The 27377-nt window shown below is 47.5% G+C and overlaps 1 protein-coding gene across 8 annotated transcripts; it reads right to left on the bottom strand.

Annotated features, from left to right (window-relative positions):
- On the bottom strand, nt 1–27372 carry C4AH8orf48 (chromosome 4A C8orf48 homolog). Of its 8 annotated transcripts, none has more exons than XR_005604693.1 (9): nt 27194–27331; nt 26134–26377; nt 25140–25283; nt 19376–19593; nt 17769–17921; nt 16600–16726; nt 12067–12131; nt 9845–9955; nt 1–1889 (listed from the first exon to the last, which is right to left on the bottom strand). XR_005604693.1 is itself a non-coding variant. In XM_039572059.1 (8 exons), the coding sequence occupies exons 2-7, from the start codon at nt 26366–26368 to the stop codon at nt 12100–12102; spliced, it is 909 nt and encodes a 302-aa protein (XP_039427993.1). In that variant the 5' UTR covers nt 26369–26377; nt 27194–27331; the 3' UTR covers nt 7189–9955; nt 12067–12099. The 8 variants fall into 8 exon arrangements, 6 of the variants coding, with proteins under 6 accessions (XP_039427993.1, XP_039427994.1, XP_039427996.1 ...); XR_005604692.1 differs by lacking the exon at nt 1–1889 and adding an exon at nt 7189–9130; XM_039572059.1 differs by lacking the exon at nt 1–1889 and having other exon boundaries at nt 7189–9955.
- Nucleotides 27373–27377: the final 5 nt, after the last annotated feature.

The following is a 27377-nucleotide window of genomic DNA, read 5'->3' as shown; positions in this document are numbered from 1 at the left end:
ATAAAAATATGAAGGGAAAGTTTTATGAAATGCAGGAGACTGAAAAGTTCAGCCAGCAAGGAAGAAATACAAACTATAAACTGGGGCTGAGATATAAACAAGGGGGAACGAGGGCTTTGCCAGGTTTGTTCCGACCGGGCAATGCAGAGATTGTCACAAAATAACCCCAAATACCTGGAGCTGCTGCGCAGAGGGATGGATCCTCCCTGTGCTGAAATCCAGGCCTCTGCACAGCCCAAAGGGAAGTTCCACACCAAGCTCAGTCTCCAGGTGCCGACGCCCAGGTTCTCCTGGGGAAACCTCCCGTTCTCCCTGCGGCAGGCACAGGGCGGTGCTGGCTGCGTTGTAGCCGAGATGCAAAGAGCTTTCTCTGCCCCCACGAAGAACCAGCTGTGGCTGAATTCTCCCTGCAGCGGAGCAGCTGCGCTCCCTGGTTCCTCTGGGACAGGCCCAGGTTCCCCCTTTGCTGGGGAAAGAAAAGCAAGGACTGGGAAGTTCTGCCCCAGCCAGGACTGCACTGCACTCTGAGGGACTGGGCTTTGCCTCTTGCTGCGCTCCGATGAGAGGGTTGTTTTCCTGGTGTGAAATCCTCCCTTACATCGTCTCTAATCCAGAGGCTTCATTAAGAAGTTGCCAAGAGTCAACATTTTGACTGTTTCAGCCTTTAAGTGCCAAGGCTGGGTGATTTTCTGCAAGCTGAAGGAAGGGAAGTCCCTCTGTAGGCAGCTGCCACTTGTTCCATGGCTGCTCGGGCGGTTTTTGGCTGCAGCAGACACCCTGCCCTGGGTTTTTATCCTCCCTGGACACATCAGCCCTCCTGGCTTCCTTGGGGCAGCTGCCCTGGGGGCCAGGGCCTTCCATCAGGTGTGCTGCTTTAGGATGGAGCTGCTGTGGGGCAGGATGGAGTTTCCTTTGGACAGAAAACTCCTGGCAGCAGAGGAAGGAGCCAGCCCACTTTCCAAAGCTCATTTCTGTCTCAAAGTGTGGACATGAGGAAGGTGGCAGAGGGTGGGATGTGACTTCAGCGCAGATGGAAATGCACAAGAACAGTTGCTTAGCACCTATAAAAGTCAGGCCCACTCCTTCACAAGAAGTGTGTGTATTTAGGGATCCACACTTCGGAATCCACGCTCGAATTTTGGCCTCTGAATAACCTAAACCCATCACAGCTTTTTTGGAGTGTGTGGTGATTAAATAAACAACGATATTAAAAGTCACACGGATCCTGCTGCAGCAAGCAGGGGACAGCTTTTGTGTTACCTGTGCTCGGGAGCTTCCCCAGCCATAAAGGAATGAGAAAGAGCAGGGAAAGGTGCTGTGGAAACCCAATTCCTCGAGGATTCCTCAGCCAGTGGGACAGCAGGGATCAGGCAGCAGCCTCCAGCCTTTGTCTGAGCAGGAGATGCAAATGAAAGATTGGAGACAGAGGCAAATATTCCACCTGGACTGCTGGATGTGGATGCTTTGGGATGGGGCTGCAGCATCCGTTTCTCTGGGGCTGATCAATACAACACAGCAGGACACAGAGAGGAGTGGGAAAAGAAAAGGCTGTAGAAACCTCGACAGGACGAACGTGCTCAAAAAGCACTCGGAAGCTGAAAACATTTCTTTCACATCCCACTCTATTTCGTACTTGATTAGGAAAACTCACCTGATAAAAGGAGAGCGAAATTACCCCGCTTAATGGCACAGATAAGGGAAGGAAGCAGCAGCACTGAATTCCCATCAGCGTCCCTGCCTTTGTCTCAGGCTCTTCTCCCTGCCTGGCTGCGCTCTCACTATCGCTGCTGCCGGCCGTGACTAACTCGGCTTTTCTGCCGGTGACCTGATTCTGCACTGACACGCTCCTCCCAGCTGGGTGAAGCTCCCCATGTGATCCATTCTTCCCCCTAAATAAAGTTGACAAATTCGCCGGGGCTCAGATGGTGCTGCCGAGGGGGTGTGGAGCGGTTCCACCTCGCTGCAGCTGCGGCACTACCGCGCTCCCGGCCAGCGCCGCCGGCTCCGGGGCCACCGCGGGCCACCGGCCGGGCTCGGGGCGCCCTGCCCGGGCTGCCAGCCCCAGACAGCCCCCGGTGTCCGGGGAGGAGGTGGCCGGAGCAGGTGAGTGCTGCGGCGGCTCCTTTGTGCGGAGCCGCGGGCGCGCTGCAAGTGCGGGAGGGAGGGAGGGGGCAGCTCCGAGATGGACCCAGCCCCAGCCCTGCGCCCTTCCCGCTGTGCGCAGGGCACGGTGCCCCTGCCCGCCGTGCGCCCCTTCCCGCAGGGATGCCCCTCTGGAGCTGCTTCCCGGCACGGCCGCTGTGCCCGGCGCGGCGGCGATCGCCCGGCACGGGCAGCGCCTGCGGCAGAGCCCGGGCTGCTCCGCTGCATCCCGGTCCCGCAGCCCCCGCGGGCGACACGGCGCTGGGGCTGGCACCGGCGGGCAGGGCTGGCACGGCACGGAACCAGCGTTCAGGCTGGAACGGCACAGCACCGTGATCCCCGTGTGCAAGGCTGGCACGGCACAGCACGGTACCAGCGTGCGGGGTTGGCACGGCACAGCACCGGGCAGCGTGGTACCAATGTGCCGGCTGGATGGCACGGCTCGGCACGGTCCCGGCACGGCTGGCACGGCACTGGGCAGCACGGTACCTGCCTGGCACGGCACAGCACGGCACCAGCGTTCAGTGATACGGTGGTACCCGGGGTGTGAGGCTGGCACGGCACCGTGCCAGGCAGCGTGGGACCGGTGTGCAGGCTGGCACGGCACCGTATCAGCGTTCAGGCTGGCTCGGCACTGGTGTGCAGGCTGGCACGGCACCAGGACAGCCATGTGCCGGGCTGGCACAGCACGGTACCAGCCTGCCGGACTGGCACGGTCCCTGACAGGCTCCAGGGCTGCTCTGCCCACCCCGCTGCCCCCAGCCCGGCCCGAGGCCACTCGTGGTCCTCTCTGGGGGTCCTGCTCTCGTCCCAGCTGTGACCCTCCTGCCCCGGGTGCCAGAGCTTCCCGCACCCCGCCCTTCCCAAGGAGCTGCATCCCCCTGCTCCCAGCAAAGCTGTGCCGGGCACCCCGGGACGTACCTGCCCCTCCTCTCCCGTCCTCCTCTCCATCCCCGGCGCTCCAGGGATCCCTGACCCTTCCCATCCTCCCACACCTGCACCCCAAACTTGTCCCGCTGCTGTGCCTGCAGCTGAACCCCTCGGGGCGCCCTTATCCCCTCCCAACCCCAGCAGTGCCATCCCTAACACACCCACCGATCCCACAGCGCTTTTCCCGTTTGGAATGGGATTGGAAGCTCAAAGGAAAGTCAGTGCTGTGAGCACTGAATGCTCCAAGTCTTCATTCCCTCCTTCAGCCTCGGCGCTGGGACCAGTTCACTGCACACCAGTTCAGCTCCCTGGGCTGCAGATGGAGAGAGGAGGGAAGGGTGCTCCTGCTCACCTACAACTCTCAAATCCCACAGAAACTATTCCCAGTCTGTGCTGTGGGAAATGTGATTTTATTCCAGAAATGAACAGACAAAGTAGCTGCCTCTAAACTGACACTCATCACTCCCCCTCCCAGCCCCTGCTCCCTCCCACCCTTTAACTTCTTCTTTTCCTGCACAATTTAAAGGTGAAATTCCTTGAGTAGTGAATTTATTGCAGTCCTAGACTGAGCCTGTTCATCAAGAGCAGGAGAGTTTTATTTTGGAAGGAGATGGATGAAAACTGGAATGTTCAAACCATCTTTTGCTCTTTGCAATATTTAAAAAAAACCCAAATCTATCCCTGCAGGAGTTTCAGTCAGATTTTAGATCCAAGAGAAAGGCTGCAGTGTCCCAGCTGTAATGGCTTTCCTTGCTCGTGGTAGGGCAGGAGAAAATGGGAAAGGACAGATTAAATAGGGAGGGGGACACAAAACCAGACCTAATTTGTTCATCCCTTCACAATTAGGCCAGAATTAGAACCCTCCTCTGCCTGCACACAAAATGGGAATTTAACAAAAAGGTCATTGATTGGCTTAAAATTATATTTAATGAGGGTTCTTAGGTTTGGGCTTTTCATTTGAGTTCAGCTCTAAACAGCTCTCAGTTTTCATTTCCCCTCTAATTCAACAATTAATCGTCCACCTGTACCTGCTCTGTTTGTTCTGGCTCCAAAAATCCTGTAACTTTGGGGCAAATTGAGCCTAAAAACAGCAAATAGGGGAAAAAAATCACTGAGCAATTTAAGCTCCGTGTAGATTTGGGGACTGCTCACTCCAGGATTTGTGTTTTCACAGAATAACAGCTAAAATATGGACCAAGGGAAAACTCCCAGGCTGCCTCTGTACCACAGGATGGAACTGCCCCTGATTCTGGAGGGGAAGAACAGCCTAAAAAATGAGTCTGAACTAAATCAGCAATGAGTGAACCACAAAATATCATTTCTAAGGGACAGAGAATCCCCATTTTGCAGGGTGTTCTCTTTAGCTGCTGATGGAAGCCTGCTCCTGTAGCAGGAGTGGCTCGTCAGGAAAATCCACCCTCCAAAAAGAGGAGCAGTGGTGCTGCTTTGAGAAAAACAACCTCAACAGAGCTTTCAAAAGGCAGCGAAGCCTCTTTGGAAGGGAACACCAGGAAGGAACGTGCTCAGAGAACAGCACCTGGACACAGCACTGTTCTCCACGCTTAAAAGGGAAGAAATCCAGACCCCTTCCTAGATAGAAATTATTATTATTGTTGTTATTATTATTATTGTTGTTATTGTTATTGTTGTTATTCCTGTGAAAGGAATAAGCCCCAGTGTCTCCTCCTCATAGGTTTGTGCCAGCTTGGACAAGCCTCATCCTCCCACCTCTGGGGAGCATTTCATGGAGATTTAAAGCTCCCCAAAAAATGGCATCCAAGGATTCCAGTGGTCAGGATAATAAACTTCCCTCACACCACTCCTGCGAGGATTCCAATGCTCAGGATAATAAGCTTTCCTCACATTTCCTGGACAAGAAGGCTAAAATATCTGCCACAGGTACCTTGCAGTGACTGGTTTAGGGAGGGAAACCATCAGGTGTTCAGTCTGTACACGGCCTAGGTGCAGTTTGTTCCTGGGAACAGGAGCCATTCCAGAAGGACTTGGACTTTGCACAGAGCAAAGCTCAGATTTGCCAAAACAGGCAGTGCCAGGGAGGCTGTGATCACACCTCAAAAGCTGCTGCTGTTTATCAAATCACACTCAGGCTAAATTAACACATTAAACTAGCAGAGGTCACCAATAAAATCAGTGGGATGGAAATCAACTTCAGAGAGAGCCTAAAGCCAGACACGGCTGTGGCTTCAATTAATCTGCACTTAGGGGTTACTCAATTAAAATAAAAACCAGAATTAGCCTCGCGTGGGTCCTCTGTAAACAGAGTGCCCAGGAAAGCAGCACCTTCCATTTATGGCCCTGCTGAGCACAGCCCTGCCCACAGCAGCTCCTCTGGATCCCAGAAATGTCCTGAGCAGTGGCACAGCCTGCAACTTCCACCTCAGTCATGGAAGTTTTGCTCAGGATCTTCCGAGGGGGAGGGAAGATGGGATCAGGTTCTGCTCTACAATTACCTGGTTTTGTCCTACACAAACCATCCCTCAAAGTTATCTGAGCCCAGGGCAGCTCCCAGGAGAATCGGGATCCCACCAGATATTGATCTTTTTATAGGAACATAACTTTCCACTGGCTCAGGGATCTGGCCAGTGCTGGAATGAGTGATCCCAAAACTCCCAGCCTTTTTCTCTTCTTGCGTAAGACAACTTCAGGAATAGTGCAGACAGAACACTCTGAACGACAACTGAGAGCAGAGATTTCGTGTTCACTGGGATAAAAGCAGGGCTAGAGTTTTGTAAACTTAATTAAAAGATTAATTGGCTTGCTCCAACCTTTCCCTAAGGTGCCAGTTCCAGCACTGGGTGTAATCACAAGGGGTTTATGCAAATGGCGTTTCTAGGGGTGGAAAAATCAAATACAAATCTTGTTTCCTCCTTGGAGATTAACAATAGAGAAGAAAGAGGGATGAAGAGGTTTAACGTGAGGACCTTGCAGGTAAATCTGAGGTGTTTAACACCTGCAAACCTGGTGCCACTACAAAAAAAGTGTATGGGAACAACACACACCCCGAAGGATACAGAACCTCCCAGGAATGAAACTGAGCAGCACTCGGGAGATGTGAAACCTGCAGATTTCCAAAAGTTCTTTAAGCATCCAAAAAGAAATACCTAAATATTTATGGGTTATTTTCAGTACTCTTAAATCCCCGTCCTTTGTTCCCAGATGAGTTTAGAGAAGAGGCAGCAAGGCGAAAACATCTCACAGTGTGTTTTTCAAAGCCTTCTCCCATTCCTTCCTCTCCTTTCCTCCTCCTTGTCCCTCTTCCTCTGCTCCCACTCCCACTGTGCCTTTTATCTGCAGCACAAGTGTTGGAGTTGATGTCTCGCTCCCCAGCTCTGGAGGAGGAGGAGAAAGAGCCATTTCTGTATCAGGTCTAAGCATGAGGGACACCTTTCACACAAGTGTTTTCACATCAAAAAGATGCAAACGGAGAGAGAGGAGCTGCATTCTTCCCTAATGCAATTAAAATGGAAGAGGCAATTTGAAAGGCAGCAGAGACATTTATGAGAAAGCTGAAGGCAAAATGAAAGCAAGCCTGAAACTATGTTTAAAAAATCAATATATATTTAGGGTCACATAAATGCTGGGAGTAATTCAACGGTGGGAAGTGCACGGTGAATGGAGGGATGGGGGCATGAGACACACAAAGACAGAACCCAAGGTTCTCCTGCTCCTGCAGGAGAAATCAAAGAGATTTTTTCTATCAACTCACAAGGAGCAGGTTTGTATTTCAGGGCAGTCACCTTTCCTTTGGAAAGCTGGTTTTGTGCTCCTTTGAGAGCAGGGCTGTTCCTTTTCCTCACTGCTGCTGGGTTTATGTCCTTATCAGCCATTCTTTATCAACCCCACCAGGAAGCCCGAGTTATCCCACAGGTCAGGGATGTGCAACCAGCTTCCCACTGGAACAAGGGAGCTGCAGCAGCTCAGGTGTGAGTCCTGCCCTTCATCCTTCCAGCAAAGCTGGAGATTCCAGACATTCACTAAACTCAGTCCTTCCTTAGAAATAAAAAACCAGTTATCCTAAGAGTATAAAAGCCCCAAACCGAATCCAATAAACCAAAACTCTGATCTCCCACACAGTATTTTGACTTTTTCATTTGGTTTTTTTTAAGGAATACAATCCAAATCATCATTTCAGTCTTGAATGTAACACTGATAACATCATTATTACCACGGCTGGCAAGGTTTGCCCTCATAAAAGGGAGGACTCTCAGGGAAATCAAAAAGCTGTTGATGAACATTCTTATCTCTCTTCAGTAATTCAGTATTTGACAGATGCCAATAACCTGAATTAATCTTGAGACACTTTGGGATTTTTAACTGTCATTTGCCTTGTTTCTCTCATATAAATTGCATCCAACCCTCTCTTACTTTCCACCCTCAAAAACTATAAAAAAAACCTTCAAAAATCTTTTTCTCTCTGAGGTTCTCCGAGGTCAAACTTGGAGAACAAAGGGAAGATGATGCCTGTCCTAAGGATATTACAAATCTAGGAGCAGATTTTGTCCTCCCCATCTTGTACTGAGTTGTACTTTACTTTATAGGTTGGTAAAAAAGACAAAGGAACATGAGCCAGGGTAGGAAAGTCCATCCCAAGGCAAGGACGTGCTCCACCAAGAGCCTGAGCTTACCTAAGTACTGGAGTAAAACACTATTATTTCATTAAAAGCTTTAAAAATTAATTCAACTTCCAGATATTCTAATGTGCTTGCACGAGAAGTTTATTCTAACAAATCTCCAGGTTTTAAAAAATCTCATTATTTTTATCAATACTTGAATCTTTCTAATATATTTTAATGGGAATTAAATGTGCCCAGACCTGAGATCCTGACTGGAATGTTTGCAACGCTCAGGCCAGAGCCACTGAAGACTTATGACTCACACAAACCCAAGCAAACAACATCAGCTTCATTTATTCTCTGCTGCTGGAATTCAGTTAAAGCATGGGCAAGGAAAAGGGTTTTTGGGGGATTTTAATGGACAGTGTTCCCCTGAGGATGTGTTGCCAGTGAGATTCCAGCAGATGGGATGGGAGCTGTGTGTGATCATTCCAAGGCCTGAACCTCACCAGGCTCCTCTCGGCTTCTCCAGCCTGGAGAGGCCCCTCTGGAGCACACCCACCACTGCTGTCCCTGCCTGCTTCCTTTCCACGCTGGAATTGTGTCACGAGCAACTCCTTCACCCCAGCAGCCCTTCTGTACCACCCCTCACATCCACACCCGCCCACGCCGATTCCCAGGAAAGAGCTTCTCCCTGGCAGCTCCCCTGGCACCGCTCCTGGCGGCGCAGACCGAGCTGGGGCCTCCAGCCATGGCTGCCAGCCCTTGAGGTTTCTCTCACCCTTTGCTCTCTGATCTGGTTCCCCAGTCCATCCCTGAGCAGCAGCAAGGAGCATTCCTTGCCCTCAGGAAGCAGTGCTGGCACTGCCATGTCACCCATGGGTTTGGTCACGGTCACTCAAGAGCTCACAGCACAGCCACCAGCAGAACCCTCAGAGGTTGTTTCGAAGGGATTTGCCCATAAAAGCAGTTTCCTTCCCCAAAACGCAGCTGAAGCACAAGCAGAGCATTGCAGATTTAAGATTTTAAAGCATTCCTGGTTTGGTTTTGAAAGTCCACCTCCCTGAACTGATGGGGGAGTTACAAACAACATCCCTGCACCTTCCTGGAGCAGCACAGAACCAGCTGCATTCTGACTTTGTATCTTTTGTTTTCTTCTCCCCACAGGAGCCTGACAGCTGTCGATACAGATGAGATGAGATCCAGGTTAAGGCAAGTATGACAGGATCCCATTTCTCTCAGTGCTGAGACATTTCCCCCTCCTGGACTTCCACGTGGGAGGTGGACACTGGGCTGCTCCATAAATCAGAGGGGCATTTCTCAGCCTCTCAAGTGCTTTTGTTGCAGTTTCTTTCTTTAGGCTGCTTGAGAAGGATGTTGAATACATGGCTGAGGAGCACTAAAATATTCTGTTGCCATCCCCTCCTGACGCATGGCTTGCCAGCAGTGCCACTTGTAGGCATTCATCAAAGGTGCCTTGGTCCCTGATGTGAAATGAGCCTTCAATCAGCTCTCCCTCAACTACAGCAGAATCTGAGTTCTAAACTTCCTTGAAAATCCCCATTTCTCTCTGACTCCGTGAACATATTGTTCCAAACTGGCAGGAACTGTTATTTACATCTTTTAGCATCAACAGAATGCTGAGCTATATAAACAGTGGTTATTACTAATCAGAACGTGCTGCTAATTAGTAAAAGAGACCCTCAGCTCTCTGTGAGCCTGAGTGGGATGAACTTTATTTCTATAAAGAGGATGAACTGCATCCTCTCACAGAGCATCTCCAAACAATGAGGCTCCAAGATCTCTGAAACCTCATTTTGGCCTCCAAGCATTGTGGAGGGGGTTTGGAGCAAGCTGAAATAAATTATCTGAAATAAATAGCCCCGAACATACTTCCAGCTCCTCGAAGGAAAATACCGCGGGGCCAAATCCTCCTGTCCTGGCTGGAAGCAGGAGTCAAGAGCAGAGCAGCCTTGTTCCTCAGGTTTAACTCCAAAATGGGATTTGGATCAGGGGAGGGAATGGCAGAGCAGCTTTGGACCTCAGAACTGCTCAGAGGAGTGAATTTTTTAGGCTTTGTCACACACAGCACATATCAAAGACAAACGACTTAAAAGTCTTTGAAATTCCATCAGAACTGTGGAAGGGTGGGGGGGTTAAATTCTGGTTTACAGCTCAGTGCCTGGAGGGGAGCTCACCTCTCAAATAATCCGGCGTGGTTTTTCACCCAGGCTCTTTCTGCAGATCCCGGATTTGCCATCAGTGAGGAAACCTCCTCAATTCCCAGGCCCTTTCTCCAGATCCCAGACCTGCAATCAGCGAGGACACCCCCTCAGTTCCAGTATAATGAGGACTAAAACCCCAAATTCAAACCCTCTCCAGACAAGCCCAGTCTGAGAGCAGAGAGGGGGAATGAAACCCCTTCTCAACATGAGAGCTCCTGTTTTTGTTAATGTTGGGTGATGTTACCAAAACCAAGCCTGCCCAAGGTCACAAACCAGGCCTTTGATTTCACTTTCTTCTGGGAATATTCTGGGAAAGAAAAAAAGAGTCTTTCACTGAGACAATTCCTAAGATAGAAAGCACACTTGTTGCAGTGCTTGTTTTGCATTCAGCCCCAGGACAAGCTCCGCCACCACTGGAAAATTGATTGGATTTTCTCCAATTATCTCTTGCAGAAAACAAGGAATCCCAAACTGGCAGCTGGCTGAGCCTTCCCTGCCCCTTGATGAAGAAAGCAACACATTCCTGACCTTAACACCTGGGATAAAGGTGACCTGTGCTGGAAGCTTTGTGCAACACGCTGCTGTTCCTGCACTCCCTGCCTTCCAACCCCACTCCTGAGCATCCCCTATGCCTGCGGAACCCAGCGGGAAAGCTGGGTGACAAGGGAGTCCTAGTTCTGCTTCTCCAGGGATTTTGAGAACAGCTCCTGAGTCCCAATGAGGCCCAAGTTCAAGGAGGCTCCTGGAGCTGCACTTTTGGCCTCAGCAGACTATGAGAACTTTGCTGATCTGAACTCCACCAGGGACACTGAGAGTGAGCAGCTGGAGGGGTCCCTCTCGTCCACCATCGCCCTGATCATCGTGCTGGTCATCATTTTCTCCTTGATAATGACATCCCTCATCACCTACTGCTTTCACAAGTGGAAACTCAGAGGGAAAAGACTGCAGAAAGCACAAGAGGAGTATCAGAGAGACCAAGAAAAGAGCATTTGCCAAAGCACACCTGGACTTGTTTCATAAAAAAAGAAAACCAGGATCCAGCACGAAGTACTTTTGAATTACCTGGAAATGAAAACCATGAAAGAACTGCAACTATGAAATTTCCAAGCAAATACATCCTTGTTTTATCTCATTTCTAAGAGTTGTTAGCAGTTTGGAGATTTCCTACAGCTTTATTATACATATATATATATATATATATTTATACACTTAGTCTCACTTGTGCAAAGTAAAACCAATGCAATGATGTATTTTTAATCTCTTCTGTCATTTTAATCCTCACTGGGCAAACCGTGGCAGTGCCTGCTCCCTGTGAGGGTGGGCAGGCCCTGGCACAGGGTGCCCAGGGAAGCTGTGGCTGCCCCTGGATCCCTGGCAGTGCCCAAGGCCAGGCTGGACATTGGGGCTGGGAGCAGCCTGGGACAGTGGGAGGTGGCCCTGCCCAGGGCAGGGGTGGAATGGGATGAGTTTTTAGCTCCTTTCCAACCCTAACCCAAATTTTCTCTGTATTACTGAACCAGTAAATTTAAATCTGTTGCTTTCCCTCTTTCAAAAACCCACTGGAAGGTAAAGAGGCAGATTTGGGGTGACACCAACCAGCCCAGCTGATCCAAACCAGGGGAGCTGTGCTGCACTGATCCCAGCAGGGCCTGAAGGTGTTGAGATGCACTTGGGCTTGGGAGTGAAGGAGCTCCCAGATGGTGCTGCCAGGCTGTTCCTGAAGAACCGCTCGTGTCTTCAGCAGCAGCTCCTCGTGGGGCCGAGCCTGACATTTCAATGTTTCCTTCACACAAGGCTTGGTGCTGAGAGCTGCTCGTGGCCTTCCCACCACAAGTGGATTGAGGACATCCAGCATTAACTCAAATTCCCAAGGGAAGAGACAGCCCAACCCTCTTTTTTTAATGAGGCATCCAATCCTTTTTACACCACCCATACCACGGTGTGTTTCTATTTTCATAGCCTGTCCTGTGATGTCACAGAGAAATGACAGATTTATTGTGAGTAATGTATCTAAGTAATCTTTTCTAACCAAGTGATGGATGTAATATTAATAAATGTCATTGTTTTATAAAGTAGAAACCCTGTGAAGTTGCCACCAAGCCCCCTGCTCAAGTATACAGCTTGCTTGCAATTACCAGTACTGCTGTATGTATTTTTAAACAAGCTATAATACTGTGATGATGCTGTAAACTTACCTCTGTAGGCAAAAAATGTTCTATTTCCAAATGTCAGGATGAAGGATGTAAATGTTCTGAAAGTGCTATCAACAAAAAAAAAAAAAAAAAAAAAAGGAGAGAAAAAAAAAGGAATTTTCACAGAATATTCAAAAGGATTCTGTTACATGCTACAAATCTATTTTACAAGGGTATTTATGGATCAGACAGCCTAGTCTGTGAGAACAGTACTATTTTATTACAGAATAAAGAAATGAATAAATAAGCAGTGAATATCCATGCCCAGAAGCTGGAAAATGGTTTTGGGTTGTTTTTTTTTTAAGTACCCTGATCAATTCTTTAGGTAATCTGGAAGATGGAGGGCCCTGACAGAAGGAATCCACTCCCCCTCATCTCCCATCCACATCCTGCTGCTGTCAGTGCTGCCAAAGATCTTCAAAATCAGTTGTGGAGGAAAAAAAAGAACAATTAGTTGCATGAAAACAATGCAAATGTGGTGTTTATAGCATTAATAGCTGTTTTGCCATCATTTAAACACAGTAAATCCAGAGCAGCAGCCCCGGGGCAGGCAGGGCTGATCTGCACACACCCAGCGCCTCCCTCAGGGGCCACAATCAAAAGTCACTCTCTGAAAATCACATCCCGCGGTAATAAAATTACAGCCTGAGGAACGCAAGGAGGTTTGAAAATGCTTGAAAAATGCAGAGCTGGGAGCACTGCAGCTCTTGCTGGAGGATATGTGGATGGCTTGAGGGAACTGCACTCAGTTCAGGGTTTTGCTGAGAGCTGGGTGAGCTCCAGCTCCACAGGGGAACGTGAGCCTTTCCAGCAGCAAAACCTCATCCTTGGTGCCACCAGCTGAAAATATTTGTCAAGTTCCCCAATATGAATCAATGGGTTCAGCTCCTCTTCTTGGAACCTCAGCAAATGGGCTCTGGTAAAAAATAAAATTAAAACAAATATCTGAGTCTCATCACACAGCAGCCCCATGAGGGGAATTTCTGAGGAGGCACTGAGGGACCCCAGGGGAGCCTGGAGCATTTCAGATTTTAGTGTAACTTCAGAGAAAAGGTCCAAGATTAATGGAAAGAGGCCACAAAGATGCTCTGAGGGCTGGAGCACCTCTCCCATCAGGAAAAACTGAGAGGTGGGAGTGTTCATCTGGAGAGGAGAAGGCTCCAGGGAAACATTCCTGCACTTGAAGGGGACCTACAAGAAAAATGGAGCAAAGCTCTCAGCAGGCCCTGTGCCCTCAGGACAGGGTAATGGTTTACCTGCAGGAGGGTTGGTTTAGGGTTTTTACATGAAGGTTTTCACACTGAGGGTGGGCAGGCCCTGGCACAGGGTGCCCAGAGCAGCTGTGGCCACCCCTGGATCCCTGGCAGTGTCCAAGGCCAGGTTGGACAGGGCTTGGAGCAGGCTGGGACAGTGGGAGGTGTCCCTGCCCAGGGCAGGGGTGGGTTAGGTGGAAGGAAGGAAGACCTTTGGAAGGTCTCTTCACACTCAGACTCTTCTATGATCCTACACTGGACCAGTGGGACCACAACAGATTTCCTCAGTAGCTGGAAATCCTAACTCAAATATCCCAGAATCGTGGAATGGTTTGGGCTGGAAGGGACCTTGAAGCTCATCCAGTGCCACCCTCTTGGCACCTCCCACCAGAACAGATAATTTTTGAATGTTTATCTTTGTTCCCAGCTCATATCCAGGAAGTTCATGACACTAAAACTTCATTCCCACTCAGAGCTGTGCTAGCAGCCTGTTGGGATTGACAGGGAAGTTTATCCCAGAGACACAAATTCCCACAGCCTAAGAGATGGATGGAAAGGGTATTTTTTATAGAGAAAGCTAGAGCAAATGAACCTTACAGTGCTGCAGTCCATGGGAAACTGATTTTAATGATAATCTGAGGAATTTAAGTTTATCCAAAGGGGGTCAGTTATAAAATCCAACATCCCAAAAGTGGCTATCAGCATACACAGAGCATAAACCAACTGAGATGGGAGAAACCCTCTCTGCTAGCACAGAGTTCAGAGCAATGATCTCCACAACAGCAGCAATCATTCAGAAGATTAAATCATGCAGCCCTGGGTGGCATGAAAGCCACAAAGCCAAAGCTGCAGAGCACTTTGAAGAGGCAGAGTGATTTGTTTCACAGCCACAGCTGCTTTTCCATAGGAATCCCTCTTGAGCCACCCTGCTCCTTTTATGCCCCAGCAAGCACAAACCAGGCAGCAGATGAATCAATATTCCTTGATCAGAGTTTTGGGGGTTCTTTGGATCAAAAGAAAAATCTGCTGCTGGAAGGGGAAAAAGGAAGAGACATCACCCACCCTCTCTCCCACATCCTCCCTGTCAAGAGTTTTGGATCTCCAGCCTCAAAAACTGCAGGATTAGGAAATAAATTATTTAGGGGCTCGGATCATTCATTCCATTGCGTATCTCTAAGAGCTGCTAAAGGAAAACACTCAGATCTCAGAGTCAGTGGTGATAAAAGAACGAAACAACTGTAGCGAGCAGCAGGAAAACGCATCCAACAGCCATCAGCAAAATCTGCTTTGATTTTCCTGAGGAGTTACCCGAGTTCTCTTTGTAACATTTATGCAAACAAACAAGAGCTGTGCAGGCACTGTGTGTGAGCAGGATGCTGTTCCTGACAAACACAACGCAAGTAACTCCCAGTTCAGGATTTACAGGAAGGCTTGACAGCAGCTGCAAAGAAACGTTTCAGGAGCTCTAGAAAGCTTCTATGTTCTGAAAGCAAAAGTATCAACGTGTACAGATTATTTTTTAAGGAGTCCTGGAAGTCACTTCTTGTGGGTCTGTAAGGGCTGAAATCTGTGCTACAAAATGACATTTTCAAAGGGTTCAGTTCCTGATCACCTCTTGTACACCTGACAGCCTTTACAAGGCTCCACGTGGAATTGTGAGTGCCTTTCCCAGTGTTTGCAGATTGCAGAGACTTCCCAAGGCTCAGAGAACCAGGGAGTGAAGACCAAAATAAGTAAGGAACAGAGGTGGAGCACCCATAAAGAGACTGGAAGGGAGGAGATTTAAAGGATTTAAACATTTCTAAGGATTCCAGAGCAACAGGAAGGAACAAGCAGAGTTTATTCTTTATCCAGGTGTTCTGCAGGGACAGCTCAAAAGGGAATGTTTTTAGGGGAATATTTTTGATGGAGTATCAGAGCTGTTTGCAAGAAACCAGAACAAGCATTGGGCTGGGCTGGGTTTCCACCAGGGTCTTGACCTACTCAGTATCAGCTCCCAGGGAAATCACTCCCAGCAGATTTTTAAGCAGCAGAAGGCAGAGCTTTGCTAACACTTCTGTTTATATCCCAGCACTTCCCTCCAGGTTTTCCACTGGTTCGTGGGAAGTGAGGACAAGAGGCCAAATAGCCCCTGAGGACTCTTATAAACAACAGAGTGCACGAGGAGGGAACAGGCCCACGGGTAGGAAACACAAACCCCACTTCAGCAGTGAGTGCTCTTGTCCCAAAATGGGGGAAGAAAATGCAACGGGGAGATTTAATCCTCTCTGCTTTGTCACAAAAATACAGTGTGGGTTCATAGATAGGGATACTCCTCCAAGATTTCCACGGGGATCTGAATGCCCAGAAATGAGGAGACGGGAGGCTGAGGAGAGTCAGTCCCTTCAGGACTGAGCCAAGGCCACAAGGCCACGGCTAGAGCACAGGGCTGAGCCCTCGCTGTCAGCTCTGATCACAGAGGGGTGTAGAGGTGCCCACAGAGCACCACCAGCCTTTGGAGGCCACAGTGAAGATAATTTCAGAGATTTCCGGCATAATTCCATTTTAGTTGGATGTGTACTGAACCCCAGATCCAGTCTTTGAACAACAGTGGCTTTGTCATCTTGAAAAACTACAGAAAATTACAACAAATTCTCAAGTATTTTCTTATAGTTCTTTTTCCAGTTTTAAACTCTGTTGGTTTTTTCTCCTAGGCACCTATCCTGTATAGATTCCATGATTAATTTATTAGTATTTCTCATCCTCTTGGCATCCCCAGTCCTGCTGATTAATTTCTCTTACAGCCTCATTGTTTCTCTTCTATAAATACTGCATTTCATTTTACTGCTTTCTATAGTTAACTTTGCTTTTTCTCCTCCACCTGGGGCTCTCACTTTCAATTTACCACGAGACAGTGGGCAAAGACTGAGCTGAAATGCAGTAATTACACCTCCCTGCCCTGGAAAACCGAGTGATTTATTTTCCTTATGGATGGAAGCAGCTGGGAGCTGCTCTGCAATCCCACAGCAATCCCACAAAAAACAATACTTATGGCTTGCCAGATTAATAATGGAAACTGTTGGCTTCTGGAATTTGAAAAACCTATGGAGATGGATTACAATATATTGCAGCATTTGCACTGAGGAAGGCGAAAGGGTTGACTCACACCCCACACAGGCAGATCTGGTTCCACCTGCAGGAATATTAAACCAGCACCCAATCCATCACTGCCAGAGCAGCTCAGATCCATAATCACTGGAATTCTAGAGGTGGCTGCCCACAGGAGGCTCTCCCAGTTCTTTACCCACTGGAGTGATGGTTACTTTCAGGCTTTCCATTTCCTGACCCTTCAGCCTTTGCCACAAGTCCCAGGGATCCTCTGAAGGTTTGGGAAAGCTTCTGAGTGCTTCTCCTAGAAGTGTGAGCGTGTCCTGAAACAGAAAGGAAACATGGAATTACTCAGGTTTGCATTCCTGCCATTTCTCATGGCCTGTATCACACACCCAGTCCCTCAAACCCAGCCAGGTGGGCAGCACTCACCCACACAATTTGGTGGATTTGAAAGGATTCTGTTTAGGAACTCTGTCAAACAGCACGGCCCATAAAGCAGGATTCCTCCCTAAGGAGGCACAGGGAAAAACAGCTGGCCTTTCAGGGAAGCAGGGGGGAGAAGTGGGAAAAAATGAAGCCTCACTTGAGACTAAAATTCTCAAATTTTAGGTATGGAGGTGAAGAAGTCAAAACTTTGGAGACTGGAATTATTAGGGGAAAAAAAGGAAAGTGTGGTACAGCACAAACTCCCACCCTGCTCATCAACATGGAAAGAGATCTGGGGGCTTCAGGAAGGCACCTGCCTTCAGTGGGACCCCCTTCCAAGACGGAGAGAAGAGCTCTTCCTTCAGGAAGACCATCCTGAGGAACAGCCACAGCTGACCCAAGGAATTCTGCACATTTCACTGCCCGCCCAGCTCCTCCAGAGGCACTTCCTAACAACAAAGCTTCAATCTTTGGGACACTGGCACAGACAGACAGGAATTCCAAGAAGAAATCTCAGTGTATCCCACAGGCCTCAGCCTCCATCACACATTGCAGTGCCCTATTCCAAGATTCCTATGGCAAAGGATGAGCAAGGAAGCCCAGTGTGGGCACAGTTACCTCCTGCCACATTATTTCATTTGCCATTTCGTCTTGGACAGCCCAGCAGAAAACAAAGTGGGGAGAAATAATCAAAAGGGACCCAAAACCAATTCCAGGAGGTTCTGGGAATGACCTTCAGCTTCCATAAATCAGGCAGCTCAAATGACTTGAGGAGAATGTTGGTGCCGAGCTTTTTATTAATGGCATAGGACCCAAATTCTATTTTGGTTTGCACTGATCTCACTGCCATAAATCAGGGGGAATCTGCCTTAGACATTCTTTAGTTACAGCACCTATAAAATGGAGCATGAATTTTTTTAAACAACATTTGCTTACTCTGCAGTAAAAGTGTTCTTCCAGTTTCTCTCGGATCAAAGCACCTTCCAGCAGAGTCTTTTTTCGCCTGAGAAAGGCAACCTTGGCCAGCTCTGCTTCCTTCTGCTGGCAGTCAGGACACGCTGAAGCCTCGTGGATTTGAGCTTCTGCCACCTGGAAGAGGAGACTTTGATGCCATGAGCAATGTCTGGCCTAGTAAGGTGGTAACTTTGAGAGCAATCAATAAAAATATACATAGAGGCACTCGCTAAAGCCAAAAATTGGCTTTTTAGGCAGTAGTAAAATAATTCATAGTCATAATTCCATCATCTATAACTGTTCCTATGCTGGCAGTGTGTGCAAGGCCTTAGACACCAACCAGAGGGGTTATGATTTTAAATTCTATTTATACATTTTATAAATAAATTAAGAGGCAAATAAACTCTGGAGCAATAGTTCAAACATGCAGCTCTGAGCCAGAATCCGACCCAGATTCTGCAGCTCTGCTTGTGAGATGAACAGTGCTACTCAGTGATGCCTAGGGTAGTTTATCCACCATGAAATCTTAAGCTTATTTAACAGCATTACACAAATCCCAGGGTTTGTGCTTTTATGAAATATCAATGGTTTTATCGGATTTAATTGACACGGATTCCACCTGGCTCCATAAACACAGTGAACTGCTATAAAAGCAGGGGAATCAACCCTAGAAAGTCCCATCCCAGGCCTCTCTGTCCCCTCTTCCCTGACTTGTCTGTATAAAAATGTTGCTGTGTGGAGCTACAGACAGAACCACGCAGACAGAGAGGTTCAGGTTCCTTTTCTTAGGGAATGTATTCCCACAATGTCAGACAAATAAAGAGGAAATAAAAATTCCACAAAATTTGGAAGCTGGGTTAACACCAATAGAAATTAAAAGTGCAGATGGCTGAAATGTCAAAATGATTTTAAAAGACAGGAAGCCTGAAATGATTATCACACCAGAACTGACTTTGAAGTATTATTTTTAGTGGCAGGGCTGAGGGGAGGAGCTGGGGCACAAAACCCATCCCGTGGTGGGAAAAAACCACCGGACTGGTGACAAAAAATGAGATTTGAATTGGGTAAAGATGAGACAGATGCTTCTTAATCAGGGACTGAGGTCAGCAAGATTTTATTGGAACTGTTTTTATTAATATTATCTAATGCCTGAGAAAGCTGGGAGCACGGGGAGGTGTTGCCTTTGGAATTTTTCTAATCCCAGAGTCACAAAGACTTCACAAAAAATAATATGCAGAATAATTTGATAAATAGCTGATGCAAACATAACCAGAGAAAAAGGCTTTTTCCTTCAGCTGATCCAGGGCTTCTCGTGGACTGCAGTAACTGATGACCCCAGCCTTGCTCAAGCACACAGATCAGGATTTTATCACCAGGCAATATTTTATGATTATTTGCTAGCAACAGTTCTACAGTGGTGTCTAAGAAATGAGAAAGATAAATCTTGGGACATCAACCCAAAACATCTCTCAGAGTCCTGAGCCTGGCATCAGTAAGGTCTGCCTGACTTGATCCTGATATTATGGCTTTTTTTCTCCAGTGGTTCTCCCAGAATTTAGGGAAGAATCTCCCTTTCTGTCCCTCAGTACCTGTTTCACAGCCTCCCTGGTGTTTTCCAGCAGGATCCTGTTCATCAGCCGGGCAGGAACAGCACAGGAATCTCCTGTCTCAGCTCTCCTTGCTGGGACTCCACACTGCAGCTTCCTGCACTTCCCACTCCCTGCCTGCTCCTGGTGCATCCCGCTGATCTTCCTGGTGCAAAAAGACCTGAGAGCATCCAGCTCTCCATGGGATAATTCGGGAATTCCTGCCAGGCAGAAATCAACAGGACAAGAGCATCAACTGCTGCGTCAGGGAAAGAAGAGCTGCTGCTCTTTATCTGTGTGACCTCGTGTTATCCAAGGAAAACCCAAACCCAGGGTCAGGCCCTGCCTGCAGCAACAGCAAAGCAGAATTTAAATACAAATGTGGATGGCAACTGTAGCAACTGGCACAATAAATGGCTCTAAAATAGGCTCCAAAGTTGGGAGGAAATAAAAAGACAAAAGGTTAATGGTACAGGATAAATAGATTAGCAAAGGCAGCAGTTAAATACTATGACATTAAATAAACTGACTGCCAATAATATAGATTTAGCATCTCCTTACCTGAAACTGCAACTTGCTAAGCCAAAATTAATTAATATTTCAAGAGAGCTCTTCATCAATACTCTAAGGAGCAATTTGTAAGAAAAATTAGAGGCAGTGTCCACTGAAGTCACTCTGGAAACACCTCCAATATATTCCACAACCTACAGTAGGGAATTTTTTTTGAGGAAATGCAATTACATTAGAAAACACTTTTCCTCTAAAGCTTCAACAATCATTGCCTAAATTCTTTATAAGATCTTGTTTAAAAAATATCGTTCCCGCTTTCATCTTCTCTTATCCTTCCCAGTGGCACGTAAAAATAAATAAAATAGAGATTAGACTTCAGATGGGCAGGTTAGGATGGATTTACAACTTCATTCAGGGCTTCTGGGGAGATTTTCCAGAGGCTTAGAGCACAATCAATGCAGTATTTCATGGCCATGAGCACAGGATGGGGCTGTGTGAGGCGGGAGACACCACAGCCCTCGAGGTGTCAATGCCCAAAGTCAGGCAGGGGATGACTCCAGAGGTGTGGCCAGTTCAACTCCAAGGATTCACACACGAATTCCTGCTGGGAGGTTGGATTGTATCATTTAAACAAGCCCTCCACATTGGCTGTTTTTTCAGGATTAAATTCAGTTTCCAGACAGGCACTGCCAGTACCTTGGCATTCCAGTCCCGTGGAATATCTTGGCATGATCACAACACCAATCCTTAAAATATTGAACAATGTGAATATAACACTTCCTCTAAATTCCCTGTGATTAGTTTAGTCCCAAAGACACAAGATACAGTTGTGGAAATCTGCAAAGAAAACTGAGCACCTCTTCAGAAATCCAATGTTGATGAAGGATAAGGGGATCCATAATTAAAACTAAGCAAAGCAGGAATTTTGTGGCTTCATGAACAACGTGGAAAATGTGTTTAAGTGCAACTACTACAGCTCAGAATTGAGCATCACAGAGCAATTTACTCCTCCTAAGGAGATGATGTATCAAAATGATTAAAAGCAAAGACGTGGTGACAATTTATAGACAGATAAATAAGAATTAGCATTACCTTAAAATGCAATTTAATTAAAAAAAAAAATAAATCTGGGGGAGCATCATAAATATCTGAGTGGAAACCACCATTTCAGTCATCAGGTGATTTTCCTTATAATTTCAATGTAGAATCCTGTAAAAAAAGTGGAAATCATGTGCCACTACTGGGTTTAATCACACTAATAAAATATTCCTGGCAGGTTCATTTATGCTGAACATAGAATGAATAAAAAGATTAAAAAGTTACCATTGTGAGGGGGGGGAAAAAACCCAGAACAAAAGCATTTGAGTACACAAAGGCAGAAGTAAAACACATCAGGTCCACTGAGCATTTAGTGACAGTTTAATACCAGCCTGATTAATTCACTTAACGCTCTTCTGACATCCACAAGTGCAATTTTATTAAGAATTGGTTTCTAATAATGTATAAATCCTGTGCTGCCACACACCCACCCATCTGCACCTCCAGACTTCAGAAGAAAGACTGGCAAAGGGAACAGCAATTTTTAAACCTCACTGCACGACTCAGTGCTGGAGTTACTTTTTCATGTTAATTCACGTAACAGGAAGCTCAGAAAGAATATAAATTAGGGATCAAGGACTATAATTTCATGGAAACAAGCCCAAAAAATGGTGAGAAAAGTTTGTCTTTTAACTGAATTATTTACACATTCAGATTTCCCCCAGGTGTGGGAGGTTCACCTGTCCAGGGGGTCTCAGCTCTTGCTTTGGTTGCATTTATTCCATGTCTCTCAAATTCCCTCTTTTCCATGTGTGATCCAGACATGCTGGAAGGCTCCTGCTCCATCTGAGTGGCAGAGCTGAAGGTCAGTGCAGGGCATCCCTGCCAGTGCCAATGACTGCTCCAGAAGGACATTTTCTGCTCTTTGGTTGCTCCAAACCCAGCGTTGCCTCTCTTCGTTGGGGAGGAGAGAGGCAGAACAGGTGACAAGAGCAGCCCAAGTGAAGCAGCACAGGCATCGATCAGAGCCACGTCTCGCCCAGAGGAAGGTCACAAAACATGGAATATTCAGGAAGTAAAGCCCCACAAAGTGCACCAAGAAGCTGCTGTGATTCCAGAAGCCCAGGAGAGAGAAGCTAATCCCCATGTCTACATCCCAAACCCTGCTGAGGGGTTGTAACTCAGTGACCTACGGAGGTTTTGCTGTCTGTGAGCAACTCCAGCCTTAAGTGTGACATTTGAAATCCATGAGGGAGTAAAATAGGAAAGTCTTTATGAGTTTCCTTTTCCTTCGATGTCTTTGATTTAATATGAAAACTGGCAGGCATTTTGTTGTTATTATTCTCTGCTAATACTCTATTTTAAGAAGATAAAAAGTAAAAAGAGGTAACTGTGAAAGGCAATAATCAATAACTGCTCTTCAGTAAGGTTTTACCTCTGCAGCTCCAGATAACATCTTCATAATTAATTGATGATAATAAATTGATTTTACAGTTCAGATGAACACGCTGACAGCCTGACCAGCAAAGAGCATGAGAAAGATCCCTGCACGTCACACAGGAGTGAGAGAAACAGGCTGAAATGTCAGGCTGTTTATCACAAACAGGAATTTAAAGTGAGTAAAACTCCTCCAGCACGGTGAATCATCACACAGACACACAATGACCTGGGTTGGAAGGACCTTAAAGCCCATCCAGTGCCACCCCTGCCCTGGGCAGGGACACCTCCCACTGTCCCAGGCTGCTCCCAGCCCCAATGTCCAGCCTGGCCTTGGGCACTGCCAGGGATCCAGGGGCAGCCCCAGCTGCTCTGGGCACCCTGTGCCAGGGCCTCCCAGCCTCCCAATTACAATTGGGAACAATTACAGCAGCAGTGCAGTGCTAACAGTGCAGGAACATGAACAGGCAAAGCATTTAATGGAGACACATTACAAAGGTGAGAGGCACGTTGTGAACACAGCACCAGCCAGGGGGTTAAAGAGCCCCACCTGAATTTTCAGATACATCCAAGCTGAAGAACTGCCATTTCCTGAGTACATTTTAAAGATGACTAACATGGAATAATCTCTGTGGAACTGAGAATTTATAGTCATGGCTGTGATGTATTTGCCTAATAACAGCTCGTGCTACCACACTGGGGTGGAGGGACAAAGACAACTATGATGACAATTTCTCCCTTCTCCTGAGGCCAGCATCTTTTTCTTCTTTCAGCCCACAAAAAACACCATGAAAAATAAAAATGACACTCCAGAGTGTTCCCATAGGCACAGAACCTTTTGCTCCCCCATCACATTTAACCCTATTAGCAGTCAGATGAGAGAGAAAGTCTTGAGGCAATAAAACAAACCCTGATTCAGAATAGCCTGTGTGCTCAGTGCACACAATTCACTGAGCTGAGTGTTCTGAGGGGACCCACTGTGCAGCAATCCAGTTCTAGGTGAGCTCATCTACTGCATTTAAAAAAAAAAAAAAGTATCTCCAACTTGCTAAAACAAGACAAGATTTTGCTAAAACAAGACAAGATTTTGCTAAAACAAGACAAGATTTGGGGGGTACCAAGTGCTGAATGATCAAACCCAAGAGAAGCATTTTTATGTATCAGAAGACAAAAGTTGCTGTGCTTATTTTATGATCATATTCAGCAATAAAAAATGCAATGCACGGCTAATTATGATTGATCTGGGGTTAACATGGCTGGGTTTGCATCAAAGAAAGATAAGCATGAACCGTATTTTGTGCTCTTCATATTGATCACTGGAAGCACCAATGTAGCTGAGAAGGGCTGGGCTGTGACAGTGACAGGACAAGCAGGAGACAAGCCAGGTCTGCTACATCAGCTCAAGATAATGGAACAGAACTTGCTGCTCAAGCCTCAGGGACCACTGACTCTCCCTGCCACCAACATCCATCACCCAAAGGCAGAGCATTCCCTGGTGCACCACTACGAGAATCTGACAGTGATTCTATGAATAAAATCCTCCGAGTGCAACTTTCAAGGGAGAACCCTGTGGAGATGGAAAACATCCTCACCCTTCAGCTGTGGTTCATCATTGATTCAGTGCCTCTGAACTCATCAGGTCCCTTTCAATTTCTCCAGGAATCAGTCACAGGATTCTGATGTATTTTAGGAAGATTATCTTGGAGGAGCAGGCCAGGAGAAGCCTCCCTACTATAGATGAGCTGCTCCACACAAGCTGCCTTCCACTGAACTGAAGGAACAGAGGAATGCAGGAGATGAGTCAGGAACCCACAACATTGACTCACCACTGTGGGGAAGGAGCTCTGCAATTCAGAGCAGCCTAGAAGTGACCTCAGCTCCTGCTTTTCTAGGACAGATGGGTGCTTTGAGGATGCCTGTACACAAATTCCATGCCATTAAGTGCCCAGGCAGGAGGATCTCCTGGTTAATCAGTCTTACAGTGACCCACAGAACTCCAACTTTGCTCACTTCCCATGAACATGCAGATTGAGGAAGATTCCCCGTCTGCTCCCATTATTTTTTGCTCAATTACAGCTTTCTTGCTCTTTTTTCTTAATTAAAAATAGCATCTCTGACCCACTTTTTGACAGACTTTAGCAGGGCTTGCATCCCACCATCTGCTCTCACAGTTCCTTGCATAACCAGTACATGGAAATGGATCCTTTCCTTCCTCCTTTCCCTTCTCCTCCTCCTCCCTACACTCCATCATTATTTGGTTAAAGATGCTCCATTGTTCCTGCCAAAATTGGTGCCCTGCTGCCTCCCTCAGCTTGGGAAAGGGACTAAAACAGGGCAAACAAGTAAGTCAATAATCAACACAGTTGATTAACAAGAGGGGGAAAACCATTTCACACAATACATTCTGAAGTCATGTTTATTTTGGAGGGGAAAATCCCCAAATTTCTTAATACCTGTACAGCTGGAGAGAAAAAACCTGAACAGTCCAGTAAAAATGTGAGGATTACAGTTAAATTTAAAATGTGGGGACATTTTTCAGTGTACTTTCCCAGGTTTTGTGGTAGTGCATCACCAGGATAATGTCACTACATGGGCAGATATGGGATACGGGAGACAAACTGCTCTCCAAGAAAGCATAGAAGAGAAACTTTGTACTTAATTACCTGGCTAATTAAGCCAGGCTAATCAGCTGGCTTAACAGCCTGTGTATAAAATTTAAGTCAAGTTTACATCCCCTTCCAAAAGAAGGAATTATAACTTGTGCTGAAGTTACCACACTCACCAGCAGGCGTTCTGACGACAGATTTGTCTGGCTGAATCCCAGTGTCTTTATTTTTCAGATCAACCCATTTTCCCATGGCATCAATCCATTTCCCTATGGCAGCTCTTTCCACAGCTGCAGAATCCACTGCTTCAGACTCCTCCTCTGCAAGGAAAAAAGGTAACTTGGAACACACATTGTGAGGAAAGCAAAGTGGGAGGCAAATAATCCTCCACTTGAATGTGCCAGTTCTCCCTGCTGAGGGAGAAGAAACCCTGAGCCACAGGAATACACAGATGAAGCCAGGGATTTCAGCTTCTGTCCCACAGAATACCTCACACTGCTCATTTCTAATCACCCCTGAACCACGGTATGGGATTCCCTGAGAAAATGAGAGCTGCTGGCACATTGAATTTGATCTGAAATGCCAACTTAACCCCCTGTGCCTCCTCCCTGCTGCAGCCCCATCACTGATTTCCAGCCCTTCGTTTGTGGCTGCTCAAGTGCTTTCAGGAGCTCTCTCAGGATGTTGGTCCAAGGGGAAAATAATGTGGCACAGAGAGAATAAAAATTCTGTATCAGCTCCCTGCTCTCCAGTTTGATGGTCCTTGTGGGTCCCTTCCACTTCTAAATATTCTGAACTCCAGTTCTGCAGGAACTGAGGAAACCACAAAGATGTGAAAAGACAAAAAACTTCAGAGGCCTGAGAAGCCACTGAAAGCAAGATGAAAATGAATGGTCCCAGTTCGAAGGAGCACCTGACTTCTGTACTCTGTTTTAGGGGACTTTAAGGTTTTTAAGGTGCCAACAGAATTTCAGCATCACAAGATTACTAAGGAAGCATTTCCATGGCCAAGTCCTTCCCATGGAGGTGTCTGAAGCATGGATCTGCTCAGCACTTCGCACAGCAAGGACACTCCATGCAATTTTCACCTTTATTTTTGCTGTTTGAAGGCCCCCCTGCAGCGATTGAAGCTGTGAAACACAGGCCTCAAACAGAGAGAGCTCTGCATACCAGCATGGCTTTGGCCATGTGATGATGTGCTTTCCAACGCCTCTGACACAGCTGACCCCTCCAAATCCTCTGTGGAACACCACAATCCAGGTGCTTCGCTCTCCTCTTCCTCCTCCTCCTCGCTGAAGGACTCAAAGGTGTCTCCTGAATAGTCCAAAGCAGAGCTGCTGTGACTCTGGCTCAACTCCAGCCCCTTTCCACGGCTCCCAGAGCTCTCTGCCAGGGCAGTCGCCATGGGGCAGCTCTGCAAATGAAAACAAAAATAAAGTCAGCTTCACAGGGAGGACGAGTGGGTTAATTACAGCAACATGGGATATACAGAGGGCTGTTACAGTCAGATCACACCTGATTTAACACCCACAACAGGTGGGTAAAATCTCAACTCAACTGTGATCAAGCCAAAGCACTGACTGGAGCAGCACACGTTCAGATCCACGGGGTAAAGGCACAGTAACAATTAGCACTGAGCATTAGCCATGAATTCTGAGCAGCATTCCTTTCAAATCTGCAGTGGATTACAGTAATGCTTGGATAAAATTATTCATTTAAAAAAAATAAAATGCAAATCTTCCCGTTCTATTATTAAGAAGGAACTTACAGGAAAGATGAGGTAGGACTATTTACAAGAGCAGGTAGTGACAGGACAAGAGGGAACGGGTAGAAATAGAAACAGAGTATGGTTAGATGAGATAGTGGGAAGAAACCTCCCACTGTCCCAGGCTGCTCCAAGCCCCAATGTCCAGCCTGGCCTTGGGCACTGCCAGGGATCCAGGGGCAGCCCCAGCTGCTCTGGGCACCCTGTGCCAGGGCCTGCCCACCCTCCCAGGGAACAATTCCTGCCCAATCTCCCATCCAGCCCTGCCCTCTGGCACTGGGAATCCATTCCCTGGGTCCTGGCCCTCCATGCCTTGTCTCCAGTCCCTCTCCAGCTCTCCTGGAGCCCCTTCAGGCCCTGCCAGGGGCTCTGAGGTGTCCCTGTGTCCTTCCCTTCTCCAGCTGAGCACCCCCAGCTCTCCCAGCCTGGCTCCAGAGGGGCTCCAGCCCTGCAGCAGCTCCATACCCGGTAACTCCCCGCAGCCAGGCCCGTGCCCGCCCTCACGGGCTCCGGGAGCTGCTCTGCCCTTCACTCGCTCCCCACAGCCCTCAGGGACAGGCTCTAGGAGGTGTTTTTCCCTCCGCTCAGCCCCACGAACTCGCTCCTTACCCCGGCCCGGCTCCCCAGGGCGGGAAGGGGCGGCCCCGGC

The sequence above is a fragment of the Corvus cornix genome, chromosome 4A (assembly GCF_000738735.6).
Source record: "Corvus cornix cornix isolate S_Up_H32 chromosome 4A, ASM73873v5, whole genome shotgun sequence".
NCBI classification, from domain to species: domain Eukaryota; kingdom Metazoa; phylum Chordata; class Aves; order Passeriformes; family Corvidae; genus Corvus; species Corvus cornix.
The sequence above is the reverse complement of the archived record's forward strand: the minus strand, read 5'-3'. Positions and strand labels throughout refer to the sequence as shown.

What these genes read in the sequence shown, in the direction of transcription:
- C4AH8orf48 (XM_039572057.1), bottom strand. Translation starts at nt 26,368, where the DNA reads ATGGCGACTGCCCTGGCAGAGAGCTCTGGGAGCCGTGGAAAGGGGCTG. An exon ending in TGTCGTCAGAACGCCTGCTG is followed by an intron (nt 19,594 to 25,139) that starts GTGAGTGTGGTA and finishes TCTGCCTGGCAG; the next exon opens with GAATTCCCGAATTATCCCAT. An exon ending in AAGAACACTTTTACTGCAGA is followed by an intron (nt 16,727 to 17,768) that starts GTAAGCAAATGT and finishes TTTCTGTTTCAG; the next exon opens with GACACGCTCACACTTCTAGG.